General features: G+C 38.5%; 1 protein-coding gene across 4 annotated transcripts in view; it reads left to right on the top strand.

The window, feature by feature from the left end:
- Positions 1–14,017, top strand: part of MYO1D (myosin ID) — a 362,631-nt gene that overhangs the window by 241,953 nt on the left and 106,661 nt on the right. For 3 of the 4 annotated variants that reach the window (XM_017542198.2, XM_017542195.2, XM_037743342.1), the window contains one exon: positions 10,184–10,338. In XM_017542198.2, the coding sequence (XP_017397687.1) occupies positions 10,184–10,338 (155 nt within the window). Of the gene's footprint in view, positions 1–10,183; positions 10,339–13,170; positions 13,282–14,017 lie in introns of those variants that run through there. The other variant, XM_017542197.2, reaches the window with a different exon arrangement.

The raw sequence follows: 14,017 nt of genomic DNA, 5'->3' as shown, positions 1-14,017 counted from the left end.
TTTTATTTTCAAGCCCAGCAATTGCAGGCTTCTTTATATTTCCTCTAAATTTTACATGAGAGTGCAACAGTTCTTTATTAAGGTCCTCTCTCTCTTCTCACATTTTTTTCATAGACAGCAAGAAGCAGGCAGATGGCACTTTGAGTGTTCTGTCTAGAAATCTCCTTATCTAGATCACCACATTTGTTAGGTACATTTCCTATTTTCTGCCTTCCCATAAGCAACAGTGTTGTCAAATTTTCTGCTGCTTGCCAACAAAGGTCCCCTTTGCTCTCTCTGGAAATAACGTTTTCCCTGTTTTCCTCAAGGCTTCACTGACCCCGTCTTTAAGGCCTGCCATGATTCCCCCAGCAGTCTCTCAGGACCTTTCCAGCTTCCACCCACTTCCCAAAGCCAATGCCAACTATTTGGGATAATGCTTCAGGAGCACCCCACTCCTGTTCCAAAATTTTATTCCAAGTACTATTGCTGTGTAACAGTCCATCCCAGACTTAGTGGAATGAAACAACCACTACTTTATCATGTTCTTGGATTCTGTTGGTAAGGAACTTGGAAGAGGCATAGTGAGGCCAGTATGCCTCTGCTCTACAATGTCTAGGCCCTCAGGAAGATTCAAAGGCCGGGTTGCTTGATAACTGAGACTTGGAGTCACTGGAGCCCTCATACACTCACTTGTCTGGCCCCAGGTCTGGCCGAGCTCAAGCTAGGACTGCTGACCAGAGCACCTGCACAGGACCCCTCTGAGAGGCCTGGCCGCCTCACGGCGCCTCAAGACCATCAAGCTTGCTTGCATGAGGGCTCTGGGCTCAAGCAATGTGTTGTTTTCAGAGACGCTTGCTTGTAAAGGGATAAACTCTCAGGCCAAAGCTTCCATTATTTCCACAGTGAGCCCACAGAGCTGGGCTTCCTGAGTTACAGCTAGTTGAGGAATAAGGAAGGAACAAGGAGAGGGGCTGGGAAGGGAGAAGGAGGGAGATTAGGAAAGACAGATGAACAGAGAACAGAGAAGGTGAAAAGGAAGTCACCAGTTATCCTGCAGATAGCCAGAGCAAACTGTCTTCCAAGTTTCTGAATTGAAAGCAGAATGAAAGGAGCAGCCAAATCAATTTGTTAATTGAGATCAAAAGAGCATAAACATTATCTCTGCAGTCTAATCAAAGAACAGAAGTTGAATAGTACATCCAAAAAGCCAAGTGTCTATGTCAAAATATAAGCAAATAAAGTGACCACTACAATTTCATTAAAGTTCTTTGTGTGTCAGGCATAGCTTTGGACAGGGGCGGAGGGTGGGGGAGGGAGGTGGGAAGAATACCAAGTTAATGAAGTCCCTTAGAGGTGTATGTAGAGAGCAGTAGCCAAGGAAGAGGAGAGTGTTTCCCGGGACAGAAGACTGTGGAGCAGCTGCTACTGGGAGGAAGTTTGAAGCAAAGATGCTCCAGAGGAAAAAAAAAATTAAAACTGATTATTATAGTGATAAAATAGCAATAAATACCATCTTACTGTAAAATGAAGTATTGTTTTATATACCGTGGTATACTATAAAATAAAAACAATACAAATACAGAACTTCATACTTGACTCAAACAAGTTAAAGCTGCCAAGCCTGACCCCAAGAAGATTATTCTAGTCGGCCAAGCACACCAATAACATGTAAATGTGACCTATTAATAAACTGAGTTATATTGAGGTATTTCTTACTAGTGATCCACCCTTACACTTGTGGAATATACTCTCATGGTCATGGTGTTTATCTTGTTGAATCCAGTTCGTTAATTATTTTGGATTTTTGCATATGTATTCATAAGTTACATTGATCTCTGGGTGTTTGTGTGTGTGTGAGAGAGAGAGAGGGAGAGAGATTCAGCAGGTTTTGCTAGCAGGATAAATAAAATGAGTCAGTATGATGTCTACCTTTTTCCATATTGTAGAGCATTTTAAATATGATAGGAATTGGCTGGACCTGGTGGCTCACGCCTGTAATCCCAGTAGTTTGGGAGACCAAGGCGGGCAGATCACCTGAGGTTGGAAGTTCGAGACCAGCCTGACCAACATGGAGAAATCCCATCTCTTCTAAAAATACAAAATTAGCCAGGCATGGTGGCGCATGCCTGTAATCCTAGTTACTCAGGAGGCTGAGGCAAAAGAATCTCTTGAACGCAGAAGGTGGAGGTTTCAGTGAGCCAAGATAGCGCCACTCCAACCTGGGCAATAAAAGCAAAACTCTGTCTCAAAAAAAAAAAGTATAATAGGAATTACCTGAGCCTGTAACATAACCTGTGCCTAGTAAGAACTAGGCGAGCGTTTTTCTGATAATGTAAAAAAAAACTTTTTGCTAGTTATAAATAGAAATTTTTTTATCTTTAAGTCAATTTTAGTAATTTATATTTTTCTGTAAAATCATGCAGTTCAGGCCTGCTACAGTGGCTCATACCTGTAATCCCAGCACTTTGGGAGGCGAAGGCAGGAGGATCACTTGATCTCAGGAGTTCACGACAGCCTGGGCAACATGACAAAACCCTGTCTCTGCTAAAAATACAAAAACTATCTGGGCATAGTGACATTCGCCTGTGGTCCCAGCAACTTGGGAGGCTGAGGTGGGAGGATTGCCTGAGGCTGAGAGGTAGAGGTTGTAGTGAGCCAAGATCGCGCCACTGCACTCCAGCCTGGGTGAGACAGCTAGACCCCATCTTAAAAAAAAAAAATCATGCATTTCGTTAATATGAAATTACGATTACAAATGTTTTTTCTGTTATAATTTCTTCTTCTTTTTTTTTTTAATGAGACAGATCTCACTCTGTCACCCAGGCTGGAGTGCAGTGGCATGATCAGCTCACTGTAACTTCAAACTCCTGGGCCAAACAATCCTCCCGCCTCAGCCTCCTGAGTACCTGGGACTACGGTCACACACCACCATGTCCAGCTAATTTTTGTTTTTAGCCAGGATTTTGCTGTGTTGCCCAAGCTGGTCATGAACTCCTGGCCTCAAGTGATCCTCCTGTCTTAGCCTCCCAAAGTGCTGGGATTAGAGGCTTGAACAACTGCTCCTGGCCTCTTATAATTTCAAAAGTCAACACACCCTTCCTTAAATCCCTTTCTCATTCCTAAAGTTAAATATTTGTGTTTTTGCCTATTTTTTTATTGGTGAGACTTTGCCATGGATTTGGTCTGTTCAAAGAACCAGCTCTTTAGTTTATTATGTATGTTGTTCTCATTCATAAACTTCTGCTTTTATCTTAATTTTATAAGCAGTATAGTTAAATTTTGTTTTTTACTTAATCTATAATCCTTCATTATCCAATAAAGGAGTTAAATCCTGTTCACATTTGTTACAGCAACTGACAAAAACACTTTTCTTAAATTCAATCATGTTATTCAAATGTTTTCTATTTTTTATGCCCTCATGCTATTTCATTCTTTTTTCTGTTGCTGCATTGGTCAAGTTTTATTTATTCTGTTTTTACTAATGATTAGAACCTTATACATCCTTTTTAATTTTAATAATGATTACCTTTAAATATTTGAGGTGATCTTTCCTAATTGATATCAAGAATAAAATTGATTTACTTGTCTCCTCCTGTGAATTATGACAAAATTAATATGAGTTTTCTTTTTGTTTTTGAGATGGAGTCTTGCTTTGATGCCCAGGCTGGAGTGCAATGGTGCAATCTCAGCTCACTGCAAACTCTACCCCCCGGGTTCAAGCAATTCTCCTGCCCCAGCCTCCTGATTAGCTGGGACTACAGGAGTCCATCACCATGCCCAGCTAATTTTTGTATTTTTAGTAGAGACAGGGTTTCACCATGTTGGCCAGACTGATCTCAAACTCCTGACCTCAAGTGATCCTCCCATCTCAGCCTCCCAAAGTGTTGGTATTACAGGCATGAGCCACCGTACCCAGCCAAGTTTCTTTTTTAAAAAAGGATATAAACCTTAATTGTATTTTCCTATATAGATAACTTATTTTCATATGCCTAGATACTTGAAGATGTTTTCCTTTATTCTACAGATAAAAAACTTATCTGCGCTACACATCCATAAGATCCTCTAAGTTTGGCTGGTACCTGTGGTTCCTTTCTAACTAAAGACTGGGACCTTTTCTTCTATTATTCTTTAATTTTCTGCAGTATCTATTCTGTTACTGCTTCCATTGTGTTTATAATTTGTCTTATTTGTCTTTTGGAATTATTTCTCTTTCTAATACCGATCTGCATTGTGCTTATTTGGTAAATGATAATATAGATTAGAGATTTTCTTGTGTAGTGAGCTCTGCTCTCTTGCACTCATTCCATTGCAGAGAAGGAGAGGACATCCGCTCTGACTTCTCACACTGGCCTCCTCTTCCAGAACTGCCCATCTCTTTACCATCTAGTTGTGTTCACTGTTTCGTCCTTCTTAGTTAGGGAGAGGCTGGGAGAATTGAAATGGGTTGCAGTCAGAGACTGTGTTTGTCCTGTTCAGATCTTCAAGGCCACAGAAAGAGAAGGCTTAGCTTTATCATAGCATAGAACTCTCATAGATGAGGAGAAATAAGGAGGCAGTGGGGGCAGGGGGAGCCTTGATAAGGAGTTTCCCCTTTGTTTAGAGAAATGCATCTGCGTGTTATGGCTGCCTAAAGGCAATGAGGTAGTGACCCCTTCCCCAGCTGAAGTGTCTCACACAATACCTTCCATTTGCATGGTGTTGTAAGGTTTTAAAATTATATTTTCAGTGATTAAGTTTTGTAGATATATTTTCACTTAGAGTGTAAGATCTTTGAAGACAGGGTTTTTTCACTTATTTACTTTTTGTGCTCCAGAGTTGCTACTTACCACAACCCTGCAAGGTAGACAAGGCACCTGATATTATCTTTATTTTGCAGAAAAGGAGACAGATGCCACAATAAATTAAATAAGTCACTCAAGATCACAGGGCTGAATTGGGATTAACACCCAGGTCATCCTTAGTCCACTAATCCCCACTTACCATCCTTTCTTCTAGAACTAAATGGGACATTCTGAGTGCCGTTTGTCCTGCCTTGGTGACAAGGGACTTGCAGGGCAACTTAAGTGCTGTTTTTCTTCATTTCTTCCGGGACTCTGACACACCACTAGACCTGTGTGTACACATGAAGAACTCCCACCCACAGCAGATAAAATCACCCAGACAGCGAGGGAGAGGGAAAGGGTGAGAGAAGCCCACCCACTGAGGGGGTGGTGGCCAAGAACAGTCATTGGCTCCTGCCCTCTGGTCCAGGCAGTATCTAGGAAAGGATCCTCTATCCCTGTGGTTTCAGCATTCTTTGCTGAACCTGTCTCTTTTCCCTGAACCCCTGCAGCTAATGCTCCTGGGATATGCTGGCAGTTACTGCTATTACCATTCTCATTTCATTAGGCTTTAATCAAGCTCTCCTGTGAAGTGCTACATAAATTCAATTTTGAATTTCACATATAAAATAATCAAATGAGAGTGAAGCATAATAGATATAAAATGTTTTTAAAAATGAAAACGATATTTTTAAATTTAATCATATAAAAATCATCTGGATCCAGTACCTCTAAGTTGCAGAGAGATTGCTATATTCTCTTACCAACAGCCTCAGAAAGCCCATGAGCCACATTGATTGGTTGATTTCCAATTTCTTTAATGTTTTCTCTTCTCTCCATTAAGCACTGACCCTGGCATTCTTTAAAATGAACCCAAGAACTCACCTCTTATGAAAAAGTATTCATGGGAATACTTACTTATAGAGTTTATGTTCATTTATACATGATACTGGAAAAGCCTGGTGAAATGGAAAGAACATGAGTCCCAGTCAGCCTGCAGGTCTGAGTTCTAGTTCCCGGGCCTGCAGATGAGCTGACCTCCTTCAGTCTCAATTTCTATCTGTAAAATATAGCCATGGAATTAAGTGGCATTCCAAATCTGTAAACTGTTGAGGTGTTTTTCTTCAGTTATTTGATATTTATCTCCTCCTCTGATCCAACTGGATTGTGAATCCCCCAAGAACAGGGATCCCATTCCCAGCATCTTCCGTACACCTGTCCCTACCCCAGGCTGCCTGGCACTGTGCCATCCCCCAGTGGCTGCCTTGTTCAGGCTGCCTGCCTGGCTGATAGCACCTGTGGTAGCCAGGAGGTGGCACTTCAGTATTTTATGCAATAGAAGAACAGACCACAGAATGAGGAAATCACTCTGGCTTCTGCTTTATTGAGCAAAGTAGAATATCTGTAGATCAAAACAGCCAGGGAGCTCAATTTTTTAAATTTATATGCAGTGAATATAATTTACTTGCGTGGGCGCTGGTGTACAGGTCTCTGAGTCTTAGTATGTGCATAAAGTTGCCTAACCACTGCTACAATCATGATACAGAGTAGTTCCATACCCCAAAAAACTCCCTTGTATCTGCCTCCTCATAACGCCAAATCCTGGCAACTGCTGATCTGTGTCCATCCTTATCCTTGTATCTTCCTTCTTTTTTTTCTTCTTTCTTTTTTCTTATTTCTTTCTTTTTCTTTCCAAATTCATGTTGAAATCCTACTTATCCTTTTATCTTCTGTAGAGTATCATGTAAATGGAGTCACACAGGCTGCTTTCATTCAGCCATAAGGCCTGTGAGATTTATCCACATTGTTGCATGTCAGTAATTTGTATCATTAGTTTGTTCATTGCTGAGTAGCATTTCATTATTTAGATGTACCACAGTTTATTTATCCATGCACACACTGAAGGATATTTGGGTTGTTTCCAGCTTTTGCTGTAAACATTCATGTATAAATGTTCATGCAAAGCTAAGTTTTTATTTCTCTGGGATACCTGCCTAGGAGTGAGATTGCTGGATCATATGGTAATTCTCTTTAATTTTTTGAGTTAACCACTAGTTTCCACAGTGGCCGTACCATTTGACATTTTCACCAATAGTGCATGGAGTACCATTGTTCTGTGTCCTCACCAGCATTTAGTATTACCACTTTTTTGTTGTTGCATCTGTTTTGTTATTTTAGCCATTTTGGTGGGTTTGCAGTGTTTCCCATTGCAGTTTTAGTTTGCATTTCCATAATGGCTACTGATGTTGAGCACCCTTTCATGTGCTTATTCACTACCCCTGTGCTTTCTTTGGTGAAGCAATTTCAAATCTTTTACTTATTTTTTTTTCTTATCACGTCAAAGGAGATTTCAGTGCTATTACCCATTATTTTTAATTGAGATGTTTACTGGGTCTTAAGTTTTAAGGGTTCTTTATGTATTCTAAATACAAGTCCTTTATCAGATATATCTTTCCAAATATTTTCTGTCAATCTGTGGCTAGTCCTTTCACTCTCTCACCAGGGTCTTCCTCAGAGCAAAAGTTTTAAATTTGATGAAGGTCAATTTATCAATTTTTTGCTTTATGGATTGTGCTTTTGGTATCATTTCTAAGAAATCTTTGCCAACCCAAGATCACAAAGATTTTCTTCTATGTTTTCTCCTAAAAGTTTTCCAGTTTTACATTTTGCATTTAGATCTGTAGTCCACTCTGAATTGTTTACAAGATGTGAGACTTAGGTAGACTTTTATTTCCATTTGCATGGGGATGTCCAAGTGTTCCAAGTTATCCAGATGCCCACATTACCCTTTCTTCACTGAATTGCCTTTGCACCCATGTGAAAAATTTATTGGCCATATTCGTGTGAGTCTGTTTCTGGTCTATGATTTCTTTTCCTTTATTGTCTTGATTAATGTAGCTTTATACTAAGTATTAAAATCAGCTACTGTGAGCCCTCCAACTTTATTCTTCATTTACAAAACTCTTATGGCTATTCTAGTTCTTTTGCCTTTCCATACACACTTTAGAATCTGCTTGTTGATATCTACAAAAATTCTTGCTGGGATTTTGGTTAGGATTTCATTTAATCTATACATCAACAGGGAAAAAATGGTGTCTTAAGAATATTGTGTTTTCTAGCCCATGAGGATATTATTTCTCTTCATTTATTTAGGTTTTCTTTTCTTTTTTCTTTTTTATTTTTTTCTTCTTTTTTTTTTTTTTAAATCTCACTCTGTAACCAGTCTGGAGTGCAGTGGCACAATCTCGGCTCACTGCAACTTCTACCTCTCAGGTTCAAGCAATTCTCCTGCTTCAGCCTCCCGAGTAGCTGGGACTACGGGCATGCACCACCACACCCAGCTAATTTTTGTATTTTTAGTAGAGACAGGGTTTCACCATGTTGGCCAGGATGATCTCAATCCCTTGACCTCGTGATCTGCCCACCTCGGCCTCCCAAAGTGTTGGGATTACAGGCTTGAGCCACCGCATCCAGCCTAGGTTTTCTTTTATTCCTTTCATCAGCATTTTAATTTGACTTGTTCAATATTTTTTAGTTTTCAACATGTAGGTCCTACAGATAGATGTTTTGTTAGATTTATATCTAAGTATTTTTGGTTTTGGAGTTATAGATGGTTTTGTTTTTAAATTTTTGTTTCAGATTATTCATTGCTAATATAGAAATATTTTTGTATATCAGCCTTGTATCCTTTGACCTTACTAAATGCATTTACCAGTTCTGGGAGCTATTTTGTGGATCCCTTGGCATTTTCTATGTAGGCGATCATGTAATCTGAAAACAGAGACATTTGTTTCTTCCTTTACAATCTGTATGCTTTTTAATTTCTTTTTTTTTTTTTTCTTTGAGACGGAGTATTGCTCTGTCACCCAGGCTGGAGTGCAGTGGTGCCATCTTGGCTCACTGCAACTCCGCCTCCGAGGTTCAAGCGATTCTTCTGCCTCAGTCTCCCGAGTAGCTGGGATTACAGGCACCTGTCACCCCGCCCAGCTAATTTTTGTATTTTTAGTAGAGACAGGGTTTCACCATATTGATCAGGCTGGTCTTGAACTCTTGACCTCAAGTGATACAGCCTCACAAAGTGTTGGAATTACAGGTGTGAACCACCATACCCGGTGCTTTTTAATTTCTTTGACCTGCCTTGCTGCACTGGCTAGGGCTTCCAGTATGATGTTGCATAGTAGCAGTGACAGTGGAAATCCTTGCATTGCTCCCAGTCTTCAGGGAAAACATTCAGTCCTTCTTCACTAAGTATGATGTTAGCTGTGGCATTTTGTATATGCCATTTTATTAGATTAAGTTTCCTTATAATCCTGGTTTGCTGAGAAATTTTTATCGTGGATGAATGTTGAATTTTGTTAAATAATTTTTCTGTGTCACTATCCTGTCATTTTGTTCTGTCATCACTTTGATTAGTTTTTGAATACTGAACTAGCCTTGCATTTCTTAGATAAACTCCATTGGTCATGTTGTATTATCATTTTTATATATTGTTGGATTTAATTTGCTAATATTTTGTTGACATCCATGTTGATGAAGAGTATCAGTTTGTAGTTTTCTTGTTCTGTGGTGTTTATTTTTGATATCAGAATAATGCCAACTTCAAAATGAGTTAGGAAGTGTTCCCTTCTCTTCTATTTTCTAGAAGAAATATGGTGAATTAGTGTTATTTCTTCTTTAAATGTTTGGTGGAACTCAGTAGTGAGATCATCTGGGACTAGAATTTTCTTTTTCAAAATGTTTTTAACTACAAATTTAATTTCTTCAACAGATGCAGAATTATTCAAGTTATTTATTCTTGGAGAGTTTTAGTATTTTGTGGCCCTTAAGGAATTATTTGGTTTTAACTAAGTTGTTGAATAAGTTTTTATACAGAGTTGGTCCAAATATTTTAATATTATCCTTTCAATCATGTGTGCTCTGTGGAGATGTCCCCTCTTCCATTCCTGATAGTGGTATTAAGGTCTTCATTCTTTTTTTGTTTTGGGCTAGAGGTTTTTCAGTTTTATTGATTTTCTGAAAGAACTATCTCTGTTTCATTAATTTTTATTTATTGTTTTTCTATTTCCAATTTTATTCATTTCTTCCCTTTATTATTTCCTTCCATCTACTTGTTCCATGAAACTGATAAAGATTAAAGTCAGCAGAGTTACTGAGCAAAACCATTAAAAAATGTACGGCTTTTTTGTTGTTTTTAGAGATGGTACCTCACTGTGTTGCCCAGGCTGGATTCAAACTCCAGGGCTCAAATGATCCTCCTGTTTCAGCCTCCCAAGTCACTGGGGCTACACACACATGCCACTGTGCCCAGCTCCAAAATGCATTTTTTAATTCATTCTTTTGAAAATGAGCCTAATAGTTTTCCATGCATTATCTCTTTGCAGTTGACTGGTCTGAGTGTCTCCAATGGAAAGGACCAACTTGTAGTGTTCCATACGAAAGACAACAAAGACCTCATTGTCTGCCTCTTCAGCAAACAGCCAACTCATGAAAGTCGAATTGGAGAACTTGTTGGTGTGCTGGTGAATCATTTCAAGAGGTAAAGTTTGATTTTTGTAACTAAGACAGGTTTTAAATATATGAAATCTTTCATCGTAATTATCATTGAACTTGTTTTATACCAATTTTAATGCATTGAGCTATTTTTCTCCATACAACTTAAATCATCTGTTTCACAGAAGGTAAAATTAGCATCCCAGCTTACTTTCAAGATTAGGAATGATCTTCTACTTTTCCAGCCTCCAGCTGAACCAACAATGAGAGATTTCCCTAATGGTGATTTTTTTTTTCCACTGCTGATCCAAGTGTAATTAAATCCAAAAGATAGACAAATTACTTTATATTCTTCTCATCACAGCTTCTCATTTACTCCAAGTATAATCAGTTTGTGTGTCCACTATGACTATAAGCAAATTAGAAGGCAGGTTTGGGGTGGCATGCAAGTGCATGAAGACTACAGGAATTGCTGAGAGAAGGTGGTAACCACTGCAAAAACATAGAGTCATGATGGAACATGGCATAATCTGAGAACTTCATTTGGAGCCCTCATGATACCTGGGGCAAGGGGGTGAACAGTGATATAATAAATGTAAACACAGAGCTGGTCCTGAGGGTGATGGGGACCAGTGAATGGATAATCTTAAGCAGGGGAGTGATTTTGTCTGGTTATTTATTGTAGTCATTTCAGAGATTGGATTTCTATTCCCATAAGGGGCCTTGGGATACGTGGGTGGTTGTGTAACTCCAAAGTCAAGTGCTCTGTTTGTGGCATACTGCCTTCCCCTCCCCCAGCCCACCCTGATGGTGGGAGAAGACCACTCATCAAAATCAGTGACTGAGAAATGATACAATTGTAGTTCCCTTTCCTTCCTAAAAGACTTTTCCTGAGCTCCCAAAATTAATCAAGTATTCCTTATTAGTATTTTTATTTTTCGATTTAGACATGGCTTCTCTTTATCTCAACAAACACATATTTGGAATCAGATGTCCACATGTTTAATTCTGTTGTGTTCATTTTTTCTAATATATAGAGCATAATTTTAGAGGTAGGCTGCACAGACCATTTATTTTATGTTATTAAACCTTGCACTCTAGATCAAAGGGGATCTTTATTTTCTATTATTAAATCATTTTAGATGCTATAAGTAAAATAATACTTAATGGTCACATGTGGGGGAGAAATAAGAATCAAAGTTATTACCAAAAATAATAATAAACTCATAGGCTTTTGAAAATTGCCTTCCATCTGCCAAATAAATATAAAGCTAAGAAAAATTTAAAAAGTTTAGAATGTAACAAAAAGACAGAAGGCATCTCTGCAATAAATGTCTATAACTCAAATAAACAGGCTTATTTTCCTGCTAACATTTAGTTACAGCAAAATATGGAGAATTAAAAGAATTTTAATTTTTTACTCTTAATTTGGATACCAATACTAATGAATGCAATAGGTTTTGCTGGGAAATTGAAGTATTTTCTCTCTATCTGGGTGCTTATCTAGCAAATTCTAATCTATTAAATGCCTTCTACAAGTGACAGAAATACGTGAATCTGGCCATAGATTTCATCACTTGCTTTCTTTTCCTAGCTAGCATATGCATGCTGAGGTGCATTTCTAGGTATATACCTTCTATCTTTAATGTATGTAAGAATTTTTAATTTCTTTAAAATGTTATCGATGTAAAGAGAAGACTGTCAAAGTGCTGGATTTTTTTGGTGGTCTTTTTTTTTTTTAAATTCTTGATGTTCCTATCTTATGAATTAAGAGTGAAGTGGAAATGGGAGAGAAAATATTTCCTCCCAGCCCCCAGAAAATTCAGGCTTGAAATTTTGACTTAGAGTTATAGTCATCAACTTACTATTGACTTTTTGAGAAAAGGTTAATTTGATTTTTTTTTTTAGCTATTTTCCTTTATTGTCAAATATCGTATCATTGGCATGACCTTGAAATTCACATTGTATTTTATAAGCATAATATTGTAGCATATAATCTTATTTGTCCCTGAGTTAATTATGGAAATCCAAAGGTGACAGGGAATTAACTTCAGAACAATGCTTCATCTTCCAGATAATTTCCCTAAAGTACATTCTGAAATGTTTTCTTGTCAGCAGTTGGGAGGAAGGAGCTTAAAACTTCCCAAGGCTGTGGAAAGAACCAGCTAAGAGGACCAGAGGGAACAGTGCCCAGCCTCACAAAGAGCCGGGAGTAGCTTCTGATCTAACATGGCAGACTAGAGAACTTTGTCATTCACAGGATATTTGGGTAGAGTACTCAGAAGGGTTTTGCCTCAGTAGGGGGGAATAATTGGCCTAGAATAAATGCTGCTCTGGTGCCGCCTAATAAATCTGAAAAACAAGACCCAAAAGGATCACGCTGCTTCCAAGTAACTTAGTTTCATCCTAAAACAAAGCTCATGAATGTTTATAAAAATACAAAAATATCCGTACCCAACAGGTAAAATTCACAATGTCTGACATCCAGTCAAAGATTACAGGCATGAAATAGGCAGGAAAATATAGTCCATTATGAGGGGATAATCATCCCATTGACACCAATCCAGAACAGCCAAAAATACTAGAATTAACAGATACATTGTAAATCATTATAACTAGATTTCAGTTGTTTATAAATTAACTAGAGATCTGGAAGGTATAAGAAAAAGACCCAAATCAAACTTCTAGATAAAAAATACACTGATGTTTGAAATGTTTCATGATTTAAAAAGGAAACACAAAAAGACAAAGCTTCTCCTCGAATAATTTTTTCCTCATCACCATGAGCTGAAACCAGACCTTTCCTGGCATTTCTTTGACATGAATCTTGAAACAAATCCAACTAAGTATAAATTACTCTCTCTTTCACTTCCTGCAGTCTTTGTTCAACCTGGACCCATGATTTCTGCTTCCGCAAGTACACACCCACAAATTTTATGTTTGCTAAAACATTTGAAGGCAATCTTTAATAAAGTACAGGCATACCTCATCTTCTTGTTCTTTGCCTTAGTATACTTCACAGATACTGTGGTTTTTACAAATTGAAGGTTTCTGGCAACCCTGCGTTGAACAAGTCTATTAGTGCCGTTTTTCCAACAGCATATATTAACTTTGTGCCTCTGTGTCACATTTTGATAATTCTCATAATATTTCAAAACTTTATATTGTTATTATCTGCTATGGTGGTCTTTGATCAGTGATCTTCGTTGTTATTGTAGTCATTTCAGGGCACCACAAACTGCACCCATGTAAGACCACAGACAATTGATCCATGTTGTGTGCGTTCTGACTGTTCCACTGACCATCTATTCCCCTGTCGTCTCTCTTCCTAACTTTTGGGCTCCCTTATTCCCTGTGATACTACAAGATTGAAATTAGATCAGTTAATAACCCTACAATGGCTTCTAAATGTTCAAGTGAATAGGAGAGTTGCACATCTCTCAATTTAAATTAAAACCTAGAAATGGGCCAGATATGATGGCTCATGCCTCTAATCCCAGTACTTTGCAAGGTTAAGGCAGGAGGATTGCTTGAGGCCAGGAGTTCCTCTGCACAACATAGCGAGACTCCATCTCTACAAAAAAATTTTTAAATTAGTCAAGTGTGGTGGTGCACACCTGTAGTCCCAGCTACTTAAGAGGCTGAGTTCAAAGCTGCAGTGAGCCATGATTGTGCCGCTGCACTCTAACCTGGGTGACAGAGCAAGACCCTGCCTCAAAAAAAAA

The sequence above is a fragment of the Cebus imitator genome, unplaced genomic scaffold (genome assembly GCF_001604975.1).
Source record: "Cebus imitator isolate Cc_AM_T3 unplaced genomic scaffold, Cebus_imitator-1.0 Scaffold140, whole genome shotgun sequence".
Taxonomy (NCBI): domain Eukaryota; kingdom Metazoa; phylum Chordata; class Mammalia; order Primates; family Cebidae; genus Cebus; species Cebus imitator.
Note: the sequence above shows the minus strand (reverse complement) of the source record. Positions and strands in the feature narration are given on the sequence as shown.